The 18,278-nt window shown below is 34.9% G+C and overlaps 2 protein-coding genes across 3 annotated transcripts in view; one reads left to right on the top strand and one right to left on the bottom strand.

The window, feature by feature from the left end:
- The window catches only part of CFTR (CF transmembrane conductance regulator), a 219,361-nt gene that overhangs the window by 85,122 nt on the left and 115,961 nt on the right, over nt 1-18,278 (bottom strand). The window lies entirely within an intron of this gene.
- Nucleotides 1-18,278, top strand: part of CTTNBP2 (cortactin binding protein 2) — an 80,719-nt gene that overhangs the window by 35,095 nt on the left and 27,346 nt on the right. For both annotated transcript variants that reach the window (XM_051795403.1, XM_051795402.1), the window contains 5 exons: nt 121-1,771; nt 8,073-8,276; nt 13,688-13,787; nt 14,241-14,391; nt 15,506-15,760. In XM_051795403.1, coding sequence (XP_051651363.1) covers nt 121-1,771; nt 8,073-8,276; nt 13,688-13,787; nt 14,241-14,391; nt 15,506-15,760 — 2,361 coding nt within the window. The remainder of the gene's footprint in view (nt 1-120; nt 1,772-8,072; nt 8,277-13,687; nt 13,788-14,240; nt 14,392-15,505; nt 15,761-18,278) is intronic.

The following is an 18,278-nucleotide window of genomic DNA, read 5'->3' as shown; positions in this document are numbered from 1 at the left end:
ACAAATCCCTTCCTGGGTTCATTTTAGGCATACTCCTAAATATCAGTGTCAAGTTAACACTAGGTTATTATGAAAGTCTCTATCTCGTTAATGAGAATTATTTTCTATGCTTTCTTACAGTTGGAAATGGAAAAATCTCAGTTACAGAATCTAGAGCTGGAGCACAAAAAGCTGTCCGCTTGCCTTGAAGAAGAACGTGGAAAGAATAAGCATGTAGTATTGATGCTAGTGAAAGAGTGCAAGCAGTTGTCTGGCCGAATTGTAGAAGAAGCCCAGAAACTGGAAGAAGTAATGTCAAAATTTGAAGAGGAAAAGAAAAAGGCTACTGAACTGGAGGAGTCTCTTACAGCTGAGAAACAAAGGAGTACACAAATGGAAGCTCAAATGGAAAAGCAGCTGTCCGAGTTTGACACAGAGAGAGAGCAGTTGCGTGCCAAACTTCATAAAGAGGAAGCACACACCAGTGACCTCAGAGAAGAGAGAGATAAAATGATCAAAATGATTGAGCAATTAAAAAAGGAAAATGAAAGCAAAGCTAACCTTTCTCATAAAAGTAAAGATAGGAATCTTGTTTCTGTTTCAGTTGAAACAGAAGAGACAAGTTCGAAAACTGTTGCCTGCCAAACAGATACTGTAGTGATGGACAGTAGCACAGAAAATGTTAAGAAGTTGCCTTTGACTGTCTCTGTAAAGCCTTCTACAGTGACCCCACTAGTGTCTGGCAATATAAAAATGAATGTATGTGCCAATGCAGCATTTGTGAAGCCTGTCATTGATAGGCAATCTTCATCTAGTGAACTTGTCCCTCCTACAACTCCTGTTCTTGCACAGAATCAAAACAGAATTGAGGAAAATGGACCAAGTACAGCCTCATCCCCTGATTTACCAAGTAGCACTTCCCCTTTTTCGAATAGTAATTCTCTTTGCACCCCTACCACACTGACTACCACAGCTCAGAATTCCTCACTCACTTCGTCTGTACACAATTTGCATTCACCAACTGCCAATACTACTGGCCATCCAGGCCTAAATCCACGAATCCAAGCAGCTAGATTTAGATTTCAAGCAAATGCAAATGATCAAGACCAAAATGGAAACACAACCCAAAGCCCTCCCTCAAGGGACGTATCCCCTGCTAGCCGTGACAACCTAGTTGCCAAACAGGCAGCTCGGAACACTGTTACCCAAGCTCTTTCAAGATTTACAAGCCCCCAGAGTAGCGCTCTGTCACGGCCGGGGACGTCGCATTCAGTGGAAGCTGGCACTTACCCCCCAGTTGGTAGAATGACTATAAAGACTCCCAGTGTATCAAGAATTGACAGAGGAAACCCTCCACCTATTCCTCCTAAAAAACCTGGGCTTTCACAAACTCCTTCTCCACCACACCCACAGCTTAAAGTTTTAATGGATAGTAATCGGTCCCCAAATATAAGTGCAAAAACTGACAGCAAAACCGTGACCTCACCTCTTTCAAGTTCACCACAAGGAATCAGGGTAATAAATGAGGAAATTATTTCTAAGTCCTCACCTCAGCTGCCACCAAAACCTGCTATAGATTTATCTGTGGCACCTGCAGGCTGTGCCATACCAGCCGTAGCCTCATCTCAGGTGGGTGCCTGGCCTTCCCACTTTCCTGGACTGAACCAACCTGCATGTTCAGAAAATTCCTTTGTCATTTCCACCACCATTGCCTGTAGCTCCTCCATAAACCCTGTTAGTGCTTCATCCTGTAGACCATGTGATTCAGACAGCCTCCTGGTAACAGCATCAGGTAAAGGGATTGATATGCTACAAACTATCTCCCTCAAAAATAACATTGTGGTTTTCTTATGCATCTCTTGTTTGCTTTATTTGTCTTTTTAACTTTCTAAACTATTTGTCTTTTTTACTTTCTAAAAGTTGAAATTTTCATTTATATTTTTTCCACATTCCAGGGGTATGGGAATTCTTTTGCTGATTTAGTAATGTTATAAATTAGTTTGCTTCCTTAAGGACTGATATTTAAAGTAAATAAGCTGCAGATTATGTTATGTTAAATAATCTCCTTTTAATTGTTTTAATTTATTTTTGGTTAATGCTGTTATTTTGGACTTCAAAATGCTTTCTCAGTCTGAAATTATGTTTTGAATATTACCTCTGCAGGTGATCTTCCATGGAATATGTAGTCCAGTGCTTTGTGAATCTTTTAGGAAATAGGGCATAGCTGGGGCTATGATGTTCTGCTATGGCATTAGATAGTTGCACATTAAGGCATATAATTGCCTGAATAATAGTGCACTTTCCTATATATCACTACATTCCTATAGAATATGTTTCATTTTTATTTCTATTTTTCTATAGTTCTCCTGGGTTTAGTTGTAGGCTTTTTTTAATACTCACGTATGGCATCTCAGAGGTTTAGTTCAACAGATATGGGCAAAAGTTTGCTGTTGGAAAGTTAAAATCTAACTGTTGATTGTCTGGAGTCAGTGCATGTGTCTGCTACTCATTTTGCATTGTGGGGACTTCCTAGTGCATTTAATCTGCCACCAAATTCAGAGAATCTTCTTGATGGCAGTTAAGTAAACAAAGGCAATGCTGATCTACCTTTCAATTAATTGTGGGTCTCCTACAAATCTTTTTGTCAGCATATGTCCCTGCTGGGATCAATAGCACTAGAACATTAGGTAGAAGCTCCTCTTTAGCTTGAACTGCAATGAGGAAAAGGAACATGCAGTTTTGGAACACTCTAGACCTTCATCAGCATTGAATAATGTTTGAATTGTCTCAAACTTTCAAGAGTTATTCTCAATTCAATTATGGTACTTCAGTCCCTCATAACACTAGTCCCTGTATCATTATCATCTGTGGGATATAAAAGCCCTGCACAGTTAATCTTCCATCACACAACTAACCACTTTCTCTTGGTAGCTGCACCACTAACTGATAAGGCAATTGAACTCATTCACAATTCCTGGGGAAGCTGTTCCAAAAGCAGTGTGTGGCAAGCTGGTATGTGTATATATAGGAGATTCCAGGGTTCTCGTTATTAAGCAATTTTTATTCCCATTTCACTTCATTGAAGACTTTGTACCTGTATCAAGAGTAATTTAGTCATCCTTTTAATGTTTGGTTGTGGCACCATACTGTCGGAATCCCCTCTCCTTTCTGAACTGTGCCATAAAAATATGAACTCAGAAATCTTACCCTTTCATTAGTCTACTACCTCTCAGAGTCAAAAACAATGGGATTTGATGACTGCCTTTTAGTTTGCTGTTTTTCATATGGATGTCCTGAATTTTCATCTTAAATTCCTATTCCTAGATGAATCTGATTACCATGTCAGATGGGTCATTTGTCTTCCAGTATTCCAGATATTTTCCAAACTTAATTTGCCTTTGGGTGCTATTAGGCTTCATAATGGAATTAAAACTTCTTTAAAAAAAGATAAATCTAAGATTTTATGAACATATGACAAATTACTGGCAAAATCAGCTACAAAATGAATAGTTTTTGTAGACAAGAGATTGTTATCAGCGTTATGTTAGGCTGTATATTTCAGTTAGTATTACGTTAATTATATGATATTTGGTAATAATTTAGGATAGTTCTGGGTTATTCTTTAAAAAAATAAATCTCATACCTTAAAAATGAAATTACCAGTGCTTGACTTCATAACTCCATGTATTGTTATTGCTTTAGTTTGTCCTTCGAAGTATAAACTTTTTTTCTTAGGGGAACAATCAGCCTTTTCAATAGGACTCCTCCCCCAGATAGTCAGTTTGTGTTTCTTACAAAGTTTGTGACAGTTCTCAGAGACAATTCTCAAAGATAGGATTTTTGTAAAAAATGGTTAGTTTTTTAAAATTGTGTTGGTTTGTGTTAAGATTGCCTTTCTTTCTTTAACTCTCTTCACTTGTTTTTGGGAGAGATGGAAATATTTGCGTTCATTTAATTCCCTTACAGTCCTTGCTCTGAACATTTGGCTCTTGTAGTAGTTTGTAAGCAGCACTGCTTTTTGTGATTTTTTGCAATTGCAGATGGGAAACATATCCCATGATCTAAAGTCTGCAAAGAAAGAGTGCGTAAACTCTACTTAGTTGTATGCTGTTATTAATATAGAGATGTCATTTTAGTATCTCCTTTACTGACTACATACAATCTCAAAGAGCCTTAATATCTGTAATATTCAGGTAAATATTCAGGAACTTCTTTATCTTTTACCCAAATTAATGCTTATATTTTATTGCACTTATTTTTCAATTCCATTTTATTTATATTTTTAAGGGAACTTAATCTATTTTGGCCAAGTGTTCTGATAAACTGCAGAACTAAATACACTTTGAGCAACAGATGTTATGCAAGTATGGAAAGACATTTCCTTCAAAATTTTATGCTAAGAAAATAGTTAGATTTTATAAATATATATGGAAATAGATTTTTGTCCTAGGAAAGATAAACCAAATTTAATAACACTGTTTTTGTTAAGATGATGTGGTCAGTAATGCCTGAATTCATGCCACTTATTCACTTCTTTCAGTTTCTTTTTGAAGTATGACTTTTCTTGAGGTGAACATCTAACAAACTACAAATACTGCTGAAACCTCCTTCCCATATCTGCGTTTTTGTGCCCTTTAGGGACAGATTCAGTTAATGATCTGGTTGATTTTAATCTGTTTTATTTATTTTTTAGAAAATGTTTAGAATTTCAATTTTACTTTTACTTTCAGTTAAAGCAGAGCACAGTGAAATCTTATTCATATTTTTTTGTATAGTAAGTAGAGAGCTTCAATCAGAATTTTTTAATATTTTTAACAACAGAGTAAACCAAATTTAACATATTAAAAGAATCCTTCATTTTTGTATTTTTTTCGTTTGTCAATAAGTTCATGAATCTTTCTTCTTACTGAGGAGTCAGAAAAATTGATGATAATAATATAATCACTAAAGTATTTCAATTATTAATTTTAAAAGAGTTTCCTAGTTAGTTTCTTTAGGAACATATCAACAGCCTGATTTTCAGTAAGGAAGTGTCTTGGTTCTAGAAAGAGCAACTTTTAAGAGCAGACTTAAAATCAGAGCAATGATCTTGTCAATTATGTGTTCTGCTAAATAAATGTCATAATAACTTCACTCACAGATGGGGCATTGTACCATGTGTTGCTCTTTTTATCCCTGGTAGGAAAAGACACCGGCTTTTGCCATTAATGTTAAGCAGACTGCGGGTAGAGAAATTACAAGGAACATTTATGGCACGATTCAAAATCTGCAACAGTGTTTTCATTAACTTAGCAGTCTTTGAACAGGTGCCAAAATGCTTCTGCTCTGTTTGGATTTCCACATTTCAATGGCTGTGAGACCTCAAAATGGAAACAAATGTAGGCATTTGGATTTTCGTACCCCTGGGATTTCTGCCTTCACTTTCTTCTTGGTTTTGTGCTTTCTATGTCACTCTTCAATGACGTATATTTTTTTATTTTGCTCATTTGTATAAATTTGTATAAATCGATTTATTCTCTCTGTACAATTGGCTTTGAAGATAAAAGTGGGAGGGGAGGTGGAGGACTGATCTAGGCTCTGGAATTAACCATCTCACATTCTGAAGCTGATGCCAGAAGCTGTTTTTGACTGTCCCTCTGCCTTTCATCACTGCATGACCTACAAGCTTTCACAGATGCTTCACATTTCCTAACTTTTTGCATCTGTAATGATGTGCCTTATTTATCGTATCTTCTAATGTTGGTGTATTTTATTGGGTTAATTGAACTTTATTATATTGCTTTACATTGATAATAGAAGCTAAAGTTATATTTATGTTATTACCTATTTTTTTATCTTTTTCAGTAGAAGGTTTGCATTTAATGGTAACCTAGTATAATGAATTTCATCATCGAATTGCAGTATCATATTTTTCATTTCAAGAAGGTGAAATGAAACTTAACACACCACATGAGGCATAAAAAAGTTCCTTTCATTCTGATATTTCTGTAAAGGATGCTTTAAAAACAAGCAAACAAACAAACAAAACACATCAAAAATATTTTCAAAAAGGAAGGAAACCCAGAAATACTATTCATATTACCAGAATTCCAGAATATCTTTGTTAACAAATGTTAGTAACTCGAGTGCCACCCTGAGCAATATCCACTCTCAGTTAACTATTACAGCAAGACAGTAAAAACTACGCAAGTACTATTTTAAGAACATTTATATATGTATGTATATATATATATATAAATAGCTGCAGCACAGTTAGTTTCAAAGAATAACAAAAGGTTGGAAAAATAAAACCACTTTTATAATTGAAAGGAATAAGAAAAGTTATTCTTTGGACCTTAGGGAATTTTGCCACTTAAAGGATGCAGTTTACTTTGTATATTGCTTATTGGTTTTTTAATAAACTTTAAACCTCAAAATTAAAAATACTGGACAAACAAATATTAGTAAGAATATTGATAGTCTGAAGTGAGCTTCAGAACTGAAGTTATATGAAGATGCACGGAGTTAACTCTACAATTTATCATTGATTTAAAGTTGGATTTATAAGGTAACTTCATAGCTCTAGCGATGACTTCTTATAGTGGGTATCAAAAATATAAGTTAAATAATAAGCTAATATTTGTGAAAATACTGCAAATGTGTTTCCTTTAGATACTAAACTAGTAAACTTAATTGGAATTGACAAATTTAGCTTACTTTAGAAACAAATATGAAAATGCTCCAAGCATTTATTGTTTTGGTTTTTTGAACTGGAATCAAGCTACATGTTCTTCATTGGCGCTGCTCAGATGATGAATTCTTGTGTAAGTCTTGACATTAATTAAAATTTATCCGGATCTTACATTCTATGGAATTCTATTGGGCACTTCCATTTAATTTCGTTTTCCAAGATGTGAAAGAGATCATCATGGCATAATAGAGCTGCTGCTACGTACTGTTTCTAGTTCAAGGTGTTGAAGGTTGGATAGCACTTGATCAGCTTGAATGGAGCTGAAGATAATGCCCTGCAGCTCCCCTTCGGTCTTGGACATTTGAAAAACACATTAAAAGCTGCATAAAACTTGCTTTGTATTGTCAGATTTCAGCCTCATATAGTAGCCTATTTGTGACCACAGAAGCCAAAGTTACTTATTCAAGAGATAAATATAATGTGGATTTTCTAAAGGTAATAGTGAAAAAATTATAAAACCCACCTTTCTCCATTTTCTCTTGCAGTCCTTGATCAAGGAAGAATGCACAAAATATTCCATGCCTTATGCAGCAAACTTCATATTCTTAACAAAGTCCCTACTAAAGCTGCTAAGTAATCAACAGCACATTTAACAACAACTCCTAAGCTTTCAGAGCCTTGGATTGAATATTTTTTGTTAATGGGGTGACTTGAAAGCTTTCACTCATAAATTTTATATAACCTGTTATTCATTCACACTGGAGCATTTTATAATATGTTGTTTAAGTATCGCTGAGTAAAAGGAACATTCCCTTAGGGTAGAGTTCAATAATTAATACAGTTATTTCTGTATTATTTGTGTAAATGATTTCTAAGTTTTTTTTCAAACTTATTGAAAGACACCTAAAGTGATTAAGGGCTCTCTGTGCAATTTATGCTTTTAACTGCAAGCGAGTTATATAAATATTAAACATATAAATACTAAAATTTACACTAAGGCTGTGAGGAGAATAATATTTCATATGAAAATAAGTACTTTGTTTTGAAAACCTTTGTATAGATACTTTAAAAAGAATCTTCCCAGCCTATTGCAAATAAATTAAAACTTATATAAAACTTTTGTTAGTTTCTGAATTTGAATAATATAATTTTTTTGAGACATCCATCTGCAGTTGATAACAGGTTCCACATTGACCTTTTGTAATGAAATCCCATTCATTTGCATTAACAAGTGTCACCCCTGAATGCAGGTTTTATTTTTCAGAATACCTTCTAATGTGTAGACAAAGCATCATCATAAAACTTGTGCTAAACTAACAATTGCTGTCATTTTGAAGATACTTTTTAGCTTTTAAAACAAAACAGAAAATGCAGACCTTTATTTATGTGTCTTCCATCTAATTTCTGTTGCTTTAACTCGCAGGCTGGTCTTCCTCCCTAACCCCTTTGTTAACAAGTGGTGGTCCTGTCCCCCTGGGTGGCAGGCCCACCCTTCTTCACCAAGCTGCTGCCCAGGGAAATGTCACTTTATTATCAATGCTGCTTAATGAAGAAGGACTGGACATTAATTACTCTTGTGAAGATGGCTATTCTGCCTTGTATTCTGCTGCTACGAATGGACATACAGGTAAATTATACTAAGTTTTATCATGGCATCCATGTAAAGTAGTGAAAGCTTATTTCATAAGTTTTTAGTTTTCGGTTAGGTCTAATGCATGTTTCTTAAAAATATGAAATTGAAACTGAAATATATAGATTTATACGACCAAAGTCATGGTATGGTATAGCACATATATAAGCAATGCTTCTGGAGGCAGAATTTTGTAACACAGAAAGCATTTGAAAAGAAAATAGCTTGTGGTAGCATTCTGCAGGAACATCCATTCTAATTCTCTACTCCCTTCCTATAAAAAGCCACCAGATATCATCACCCCCTGTTCTGTGACGAACTAAAGATCTTTTGTAGCAATGGCAACTTGAAAGAAAGAACTTTCCTCTCCAGGGAGTAAGCAGGAAAGAATAGGTCATCACCAGGGTTTTGATCTTCTTCAGCAGCAGTGAAAATGATGGAAGATATTGTCAGAATAGTGTGTTGCTTGGGAAATAAAATGAACTGTCTTTATTTTTGAAATAAATGAAATAGCCTTTGTTTGTTCTCTAGGCTCTCCTGAGAAAATTAGCAGTTTTCTTTTTCTTCCCCCACTACCCCAACCCTCCTCTGCCTTGAACCTTTCAACAGCCAGTCTTCATGTTTTATGAATATATTTATGAAATGCATCAAGTATGTTAGATATGAATTTCAGGGATACAAACTCCAAGTAATAATTTTCAGGCTTTTAACATAAGGCTTTGAACAGCAGCTTCCTTTAGAAGTCCAGTGCACATTACCATAGTTTTTTCTAATTATGTAAAAATCTCCTAGTTTCTTATACTGCAAGTAATGTCACTGTGCTGTTTTGGACACTAAAGATGAAATCCAGCAATACTAATGACAAAAATTCCATTAAATTTTACTAAAGGCAAGATTTTATTTCAGAGTAGAAGGTGGAACATAGTGCCATTAAAGCCACTGCTTTCAAGAGTACTTTGTGGTTTTATTTGACAAAATATTTGTTAGTAACATGGTTAGAAAACCTTGATCCAGTGTTCCAAATAGTGTTTTGAGAGACTATTTCATAACTTTTCTCAGGTATTTTAAAAAATAAAAGTAAAGTTAGGATACAAGATCCGTAGCTAGGCATATAGTGTATATTTTTTTGACATGTTCAGGGTTAATTTTGCTACCAGGCATATGGAAGGAGGAATTTTCCCTTTGCTTGGAACAATATATTTTGTCTTTGCTTGCCTAGGCGCTATGGCCTATTTTGTAGAAACAGCTGGGCCTTTTCACCTGATAGATTCTTTCCTGTTGCCAAAATCTTCAAAATAGTGGAAAAGTCCCTTTTTTTTTTTCTTTTGCACTTTTTTCTTTTTTTTCAACTTTTTATCTGCAGTATTAAGAGTCCGAGTTTATTATATTGTGGATTTATTATATTGGATTTATTTTTCTCCCCTCACTGAAAGGATGTTCAGTGGATTCTTCTAGGCTTACATTGATTTATCATTGCTGGTCTTTGTGGGAGATCAAAATTGACCCAATTCTTCTTTACTCATCTTGTATTCCAAAAATGTTTCAAAGAAAATACCCCAATTTTCAGTTACAATTACTGAGCAGCTCTTACTGACAGCAAAGGCAATTTGGTTTCTTGTTTTATTGTCAAAATTTCAAATACAAGAGGCACTTGACAGAAGTGTGAAAACAGTAATAAAAACAAACACATGCATATGCATCCTGTAATTGTTTAGTATCTTTTACTTTTTAAGATAAAAAATATATTACAGAGGTTACTCTTCTATTTATAGTTGACGGGATGTCAAAAATACTTTTGTTGTACAAATCATCACATTTTAGCAACTAAATTAATTGTATGAACTCTGAATTAGAGAATCACACAGCAGCACTGTTGATGTTTCCTTAATACATTACATGAAAATTGATAGTAGCATTATAATATTTTTGGAGGAAGATTTTTGTGCTTAACTTTAATATATAATCCTTTTTCATTACTTGCTTTTGTTCCCAAGTGCATGGATATATGCAGCAATTCAAAATGGAGAGTTTTAAAAACAAGTTTATGTAAAAATATATAGGTTTAAGAAACAAAGAATAGAAATAAATATTATTAAAAGTTCTTTTCAATAGCTCTTTTTGACTAACCAAGAGGAAAGAAATGACATTTATTTAATTTAAGGATAAAATAATTTATTGTTCAAAGTTTTCATTGTGTTGAGTAGGGTTGTCAGTGGTAAGTTTGTCTTTTGACTGGTTTTTTTTTCCTTAGAATCAGACAATCACTTAGGTTGGAAAAGACCCTTAAGATCAGCAAGTGTAAACATAAGACTTAACACATAAGCTTAACTTAGTGGGTGATGACACCATGATTTAATTTACTGTGAATGTTTTCAAAATGGAGTTAGTGACTAAGTGGATTTGGAGATTTCCAGGAGCTTTCTAAGTCAACTAACCAGATTTTCCTATTTCTCCTGGAAAAGATTTGGCCAGAAGAAAAGAGTAACTCTAAACTTGGTAAGAGCAATCATAGTGAGTACCTTCCTTCAGAAACAAACACCATATTGCAGACAGTGTGGGAAGAGTGAAAAGTGAATGATTTCCGCACATTTTCAGTGAAGAAATACAGTATTTGAGACATGTAGATAACTAGAAAATGGTAGAGCACATTGTAACCAGCATGGTGGCAGCAGCTGTTGCATGCTCTCAGCCCGTTCTCTAGAGAAAATTGAATTACACAAGAAAAGAGAGCACTGAAATATTCTGTCCTAATTAATCCTTATTGCAAAATATGTAGCTTTACTGCTTGTAAACAGTTGCCTTTTGAGAGCTGCAGCAGAGGATTTTTCCAGCTCGTGAGGTTAATAGCAGATGCTTTGTTTGACACACTCTTCCTAATTCTGTAGGTGTGAGAGAGAGAACTTCACCCTAAAAATAGACACTTTCTTTGTGTTTGAATGGACATGAGGAAACTGTTATTTTTATTATTTAATCACTAGATATGGATAGCTGAACAGATTGCTTTGTCAGGCTGTCTTGGTTTGATCCATTAGCAAAGCAGAAACCACTTCTGTCTGTTATGCACTTAATATGTACAGTAGTTCTCTTAGCTAATAGATCTGCATAACTGTATTGTGTTGTAAATCCTGACCATTCTCTGCCATGTGAGGTGGTTGAGAAAGACAGAATGAAACAATAAAGAGTTCCTGAACCTGAGAGATGTGAAGAGAATAATGATATCCTTTGGACTCAGCTATGTGCTAATCATATGCATTTATGATATAATTGATTCTGTTCTGTCCTGAGTATTTGGAGGCTGTGGCACCCTGAGTGATAGGAAAAAACTGGAATATGTGGGAAGTAGAAAGGAGTGAGGTGCAGAGACATACAGCTACACGGAGTCAGCTTTGTCAAGCCACCGGATGTATCTGCATGGTGTTTGCCAGCACTCTGGAAGAACTAACTACCCGGCTGTGGTGGAGAGCAGTAAAGTCTCCAGGTGTTTGTGCTAATTCACTTCCATGTTTTGCTTTTATTTTGACCAAAACCTTTAATTGAGTGATAACATCAATGTCTGTCTTGTGCCTGCCCTTCCACCCAGTGCTCCCCACTGCTGATCATTTCTGTGGCAGACAGGAGTGAACTGGAGTTAATGAGCCTGGAGTGACCCAAATTACCCAAATCCCAATAAAAAGTCCATACAGAGGACCCAGGCTTCTTGGAGATAATTGCTCTTTTTCTTGACATGCCACCAGAACATGTCTTGTAGAGATTATTCACTCATGTGGTGTGCCTTATGAAAGTAGCTGTATTTCCTCATGCCCACACTTTCCCCTTAAACAGCTCTTTTCAGTGAACTTCTTCAGAAACAGTATTTTCACAGAGATAAGCTACCACCTGAATGGTCTGCCAATCAATACATGAATTAACTGTACCTTTCTAGAAAGGTAGTCTTGTTCTGTGTGTTCTTCATGGCTTTTGCATGGCTAACATATGCTTTATGAAGAAACAGAAGAGTATTCTAGTCAAATACTTGAAAGTGCTAGATGAAAATTTCTACAATATCCCTCATAAACTTTAGAAATATTACAGGATGTCAAGCAGGAATCTGTATTTTCAAGTTAATCATTAATTATAAGACTGGGAATGATTACAAAAAGAAAAAAGATAGGTCATTCTTAGCAGAGGTATTTTTTGAGTTAAAAAGCAAATGAAAATATAATTTTATTTTAAATTGGTATTATCTTACAATTCGAAGGACTGGGTAAGCTAGTTAACTGAGAGCTTCTTTGTGACTTAAAAAAATGTTACAGATCAAGTCCCGGTAGCTTATTGTGACAACCAACTTTACAAAAACAATGACAACAAAAAAGTCATTTCAGATCAGATTACTTATTTCAAAATTAATCTTAATTTACAATATAATAAGGTAGAGTGTTTTAAAATCTTATTTCTTAATATTAAATTATTTATTCAATAAACTCTCCAACATCTGTATTAATATTTGAAAAAATTATAATGGGAGTAAATACATTAACAAGTGGTTTAGATTAGTCAGATTTCTAAGTAATTCTTAATATATGTTTCTGGTGTCTAGAGATAAATTTCACCAGCAAAGCTTGGCTTCATGATCTTGCTGAGTGCTGGAATAGCATTCATTAAGCCTGCTCAGAAAACAGGTCAGGAGTTTATAAATGATGTTGTAGCTGAGCTTATTTTCCAAGTAATAGTTTCAATTAAAAAAGACTTGCTTTATTTTGATCTAGAACCAATTTCAAGAATGAGGAGCAGATTAACTATTTTCTTCAAACTTAATTGCATCAAATGATATTCCAATTTGTGGATGAAAAGCAGTCTAATTACTATGTAATTAATTATCTTAATTTAGCTGTAGGGATGGTGAAATCAGGCTGGTACTATTCGTAGCATGTCATTTTGGAAATAAATGAATGGGAATGGTTTGCGGAGGTTTGTCAGCTTATTTTATTTGTCACTGTACTCCTAAATCAAAGTGTCCTAAAACAAGACTGACCGCTGCGTTGCTTGAGTTATGTGTGGCTTGTGAACATTTCCTCTGTGGCGCTGGTATTTGGGATTTATCACTTGACTGCCAGTAGGCAGTGATGCCTTTAGGGGCTCCCGGATAATTCAGATTTCCCACTTTGGAGGTAAAATAGGTAAAAACACTGTGGGAGTTGCCAGCAGTGGGCATGTATTCGAATCCCAGCAGAACCCAACCTAAGGCTTCTGCAAAAGGGTGGTGGTGCCCCCAGGGAGTCAAGTCTCACCTCTGCCCTGCAGACTTCTTCCTGTCCCCTAAGGTGTGTGACCTGTAGTCTAAAAGACTGGCTGATGTTGCCTCTTGAGCCTCTGATAATTTTAACTGCTTGGTTTTGTTGACTCAGTCTATGATTCTGCTCCATTTTTAGATTGTGTGAGATTACTGCTGACTGCAGAAGCACAAGTTGATGCTGCTGATAAAAATGGCTTTACACCCTTATGTTCAGCAGTTGCCCAGGGACATGTCAAGTAAGTGAAGTCTTTGAGATTTTGGCTATCAGCTGTTATTCTATTTTATATTCTTAGTACTTTTTTCATTACATTATTGTTGCATTCTTAGGTATAAATGCATTTAACTATAATTTATTGAAAGCATCTACTTAAACGCCTTTTTTGTTGTTCAGCTGAAGGTTTTTCTTAAGCAACTGTCATCAAATGCTTATCAGGCTTGTGAAATTCAGTGTTTTACATTCACAGTTTTTAAATATCTCTACAGTAGTTTAAGATTTACAGGTTTAAAGTAACCTGTCTTTATACCTATCTTATAAAATTATATCTTATACTTGTCTATGTGGGTTGATCACAAGTAGATCTGTATCTGTAAAATCAGTACTTTATTAAAAATATTTAAATGTTGTAAGTTATAAAGAGGTTTTGGATGTAAAATATAAGACAATTTTACTGTTTTATTGTTTGCTGTAGGTGTGCAGAATTATTAATTATGTATCAGGCTGATATTAACCATGCTGCTGAAAGAGGACAGACGCCTTTGTACTTGGCCTGTAAAAATGGAAATAATGATTGTGTTAAGATGTTGTTGGAAGGTGGAGCAGATCGAACAGTAAAAACCAATGTAAGTTAAAATAGTTCGTAAAGTTAAAGTACCTTGTATAGTACTGAATATTTACATTAAAATATTTATTTGAAGCTTTCTTTAGAGCTGGAATAAACTGTGTTATTTGAAAATAGTATTTTGTTCTTTTCATGATACTTTCTGGCTTTTTAAAAACCGTATATTATCTAAAATCTCCAAAATTATGTGACTTTCATATAATTTTACATATTTGAGATTTTACCTGCAGTTTGCTGTAGACTTTTCTCCAGCACTGCATTTGTAAAACAGAACTTTTTTGGTCTGACTTATTTTTAAAGTGGAAAAGTGAAAATAGGGATTTGCTTCCACTTTTTATGTTAGGTTGCTTTATTGTTGTCCTTGAGGGGACAACACCTCAAAACTTTTTTGCCAGTATTGTAACCTCTTATATATCACAAATGAGAGAAATGGCAAAAATAATTGTATCTAGAGGAGAAAGGGGAGGAGGACTGTCTCAAAATTAACATCTATGTATTGCCTTTTTCAGGTGCTTTGCTAAGTTTTTCTTAAGAGTCTTATGTAAACATGACAATAAATGTGGGTGGTAGGCTGTCCAAAAATACAGCACAAGGAGTAGTAGCTTCACAGAACATTCTGCTCCTCCTGTAATTATTACACTAAATTTTTTATCATTCATTTATTTTGCATCTGGAAAGTAAATATATTGGACTTGCAATGAGAGAAAGTTGTAATGTCAAAACCATAAAACTGACTGATTGATTAATGCAAAATGAAATAATACTGATAGTTAGAATTGTGTTAGTTTAATACATTATAAGGAAGCAGTTTAATAACAGCATCTAAGTCCTGTATCACTTAGACTCTTCTAAAAATTTTGAAGACTTTATTTGTTGGGCTGTCCTTGGAGAAAGCTGTAAAATTTTCTTTCTGTTACATTTTCTTCCTTCTCTTTCTTCCACTCCAAAAACATACAAGCAACAGTTTTTCCAAAGGATTATTATGTCATCCCCCCTTGCTTATCTTCTTAATTTCCAAACAGAACCTTCTGTTCAGACTCATTGCTGATATAAGTCTGCAAGCATTTTTCTATGTGTTTGGTGGGAGTGTGCTGTTTGATTTTGGGTTTTTTTAGGATGGCTGGTCACCAATTCACGCAGCAGTGGATTCTGGTAATGTTGAAAGTCTCAAGCTCCTTATGTACTATGGAGAGCCAAACAGCAGGAACTCTTTGGCAGATGCAGAGCCTAATTTAGACTACTTTGGTTTGGAGAAGAGAGAAGATGACTACAGCACTAGAGTAAAGCCTGTTGTTTCTGCAGATCTCATCAACCATGCTGACAAAGAGGGTTGGACTGCTGCCCACATAGCAGCATCAAAAGGCTTTAAGGTCAGTCTGTGTGAAAAGTTACAGTAACCTGATAGAATTTAGGCAGGATAAATTCTTTTATCTTTGAAGTATTAAAATTTAGATGTCAAATCGAAGTTTATTATCTAATTTCTTGGTACACTTGATTTAACAAAGACGGAAGTATACTACTAGTAGACAATTTACCTCAGAACCTAAGTGTCAAATGGGGTGAATTGTCCTGTTTAAATGTTTGTTTCTTTGTGAACAACAATAAAAACACAAAACATTACTTGAGATTCAGGTTTTCAAAGTTAAGGTGAGGTGAATCCCACCCTGAATGCCAGTTTAATGGGTGTCATGTACTTACGAATGTACATTAGGTGGGCATAGTTTCCAGTTATAGGTAGGGATGATTTAGCTATGCACAATTTTTCCTGTGGGTAGGAAGGAGAGGAAAAGCAATTTGAGAATCAGATTTGTGCAGTAATACATTGTTTAATTTATTATTTCAGGCAGCCTTTTTTGGCAGGCAGTGAGTATGGTTTTGGGGGGTTGGGTTAACTGATGACATGGAGAATGACCTGACAGGTTTTACTGATGACAAACAGGAAGATTTCTGGAAATTGAATATTACTTGAAGGTTTTGACATCAGAAGCCATGCACTTCTAATGCTGACTGTTTAAAGGACTTCTTTTTATATGACAGCTGTCAGTCAGATCTTACCGTGAAATTTTTACCCAGGAAGAAAATGGAGGATGCTAAACACAGAAGAGAGTGAATTTTAAGAAAATATATAGTCTAAGACTTCAAAACTCAGCTTGTGATTACATGCCTAGTTCAGTATCTGTCATTATGTTCATTTTTTTCCTGATAAATGTACTATGATATATTCAAAATAGATACAGATTTAAGATTCACTTTATTAAGTTACCTTTTTTTTAGGGACCAGCCACTGCTGGTATTCAGTATTTTGCATTACAAACAGTCAGTGTTCCATTACCAGTGTCTCTTAGGCAGGTGCAGACTCTTATTCTGGTTTCCACTCATCTGAATTTAAATGGAGTTTAGTCTGCAAATACTTAACGTGCAATATGTTGGCTCTTTCTGCAATAAGATAGTCCTCAGGAACTTGGAAGCTAGGTTTCATTTTCTGTCTAAAAGTTGCTTTGAGGTGATCTCTTGAAGGTTCTGACACTCGAAGTCTTCATGTATATCTTTCATTAATAAGTCAGGGGTTTGAGTTTCTGAGCACACTCCAAGTCAACTGTTTGAGGTTAGTCTCTTAGGTGAGGAAGGCAGTATATAGCTGGCAGGCAGATTGCTGGTTTTAATGTTGCAGAGACTTTATGAAATTGTATTTGATTAAATGCGTTTATTGACTTGAGGTATGTTTGGGATATTAAAAAGCTAAAATAGCCATCTTCAAGTGCTGTTAACACTTTGCCTTCATTCTCTAATCCATTATCTACACTGCATATCGTTCATTTTACCATATGATAACTGCATATAAGCAGTGCTGGCACTTGCATATTTTTGTTCCAAGATGGATAGGTGCCATTCTTTACAGATGCTTTCTGCTAGGACATTTTAGCTGTTCTTTCATAGGCAACAGAGCCAACAAAAATCCTCATTTTACTAAGGAAATAGGCTTGTTTCTTTGTTCTGACCCACTTCTTCCTGCTTTACTTCCCACATTCAGCCTCACAGTTCAGTCCTCTGCCTTCTGCCATCTTTGCTATTCATTGCTCCTGTTTGATAGTCAACGTTAATGAGCTAACCTGGCAGGAAAATACATGCTTTTTTCTGCTTGATTTTCTTCTGCAAACTTTGTGAACTAATCCGTTTTTTAAAAGCAATTGCAAGTGCTGGAACTACAGCCTGGTAAAATTTCACCTCACAGGCAAATATACCTTGAATAACTGCTATGTTTATGAAAGGTCTCAGGATGTCAGATATACTGACAAAAGTTTCTGGTAGAACAGCAACAAAACATTAGCCAAAACTGCAAGAAGCCACTGTTCTGCATCAACATACTTAATAGCTGCTTCTCTGTGTTTTCAAGGTTTTGTTTCCCTGCTATGCTTAACCCCAGAGATTATTAATACAGTATTAACTAGTATAATTTCTGTTGGCTTTTTTTTTAAAATATGGCTATGGGACCTTTAATATTTTTATACATCTTACACTATGATTGTACCAATCCAAACTTATACGATATCATCTTTCTAATAAATTTTAATGATTTTTCCTTTTGATGAGTATATGACTTTTTTTAAGAGGGCATCATGTTGTTGGCATCCACAAGATGTTTATACTCTGACTTAATAAAAATGTGGGTTTATTTCACTGCATTGTTACTATGCTTGCAGAAATTCAGGTTTACCTGCCAAAGAAGAGGCTTGCAAGGTGATTTTAAAATGATTATTTTTCTGTGTCCCAATCAGATATCAGGTGTGATAGAAACTCATACTTGATTAATTGCAAAGTGAAAATTGGTTTTATGGATTGCTATCTAAATAGATTCATTTATTAGTCTGATTAAACTTTAGAATTGCT

The sequence above is a fragment of the Manacus candei genome, unplaced genomic scaffold, assembly GCF_025592945.1.
Source record: "Manacus candei isolate 608988 ecotype Guabito, Panama unplaced genomic scaffold, ASM2559294v1 h1tg000043l, whole genome shotgun sequence".
Lineage (NCBI taxonomy): Eukaryota > Metazoa > Chordata > Aves > Passeriformes > Pipridae > Manacus > Manacus candei.
Note: the sequence above shows the minus strand (reverse complement) of the source record. Positions and strands in the feature narration are given on the sequence as shown.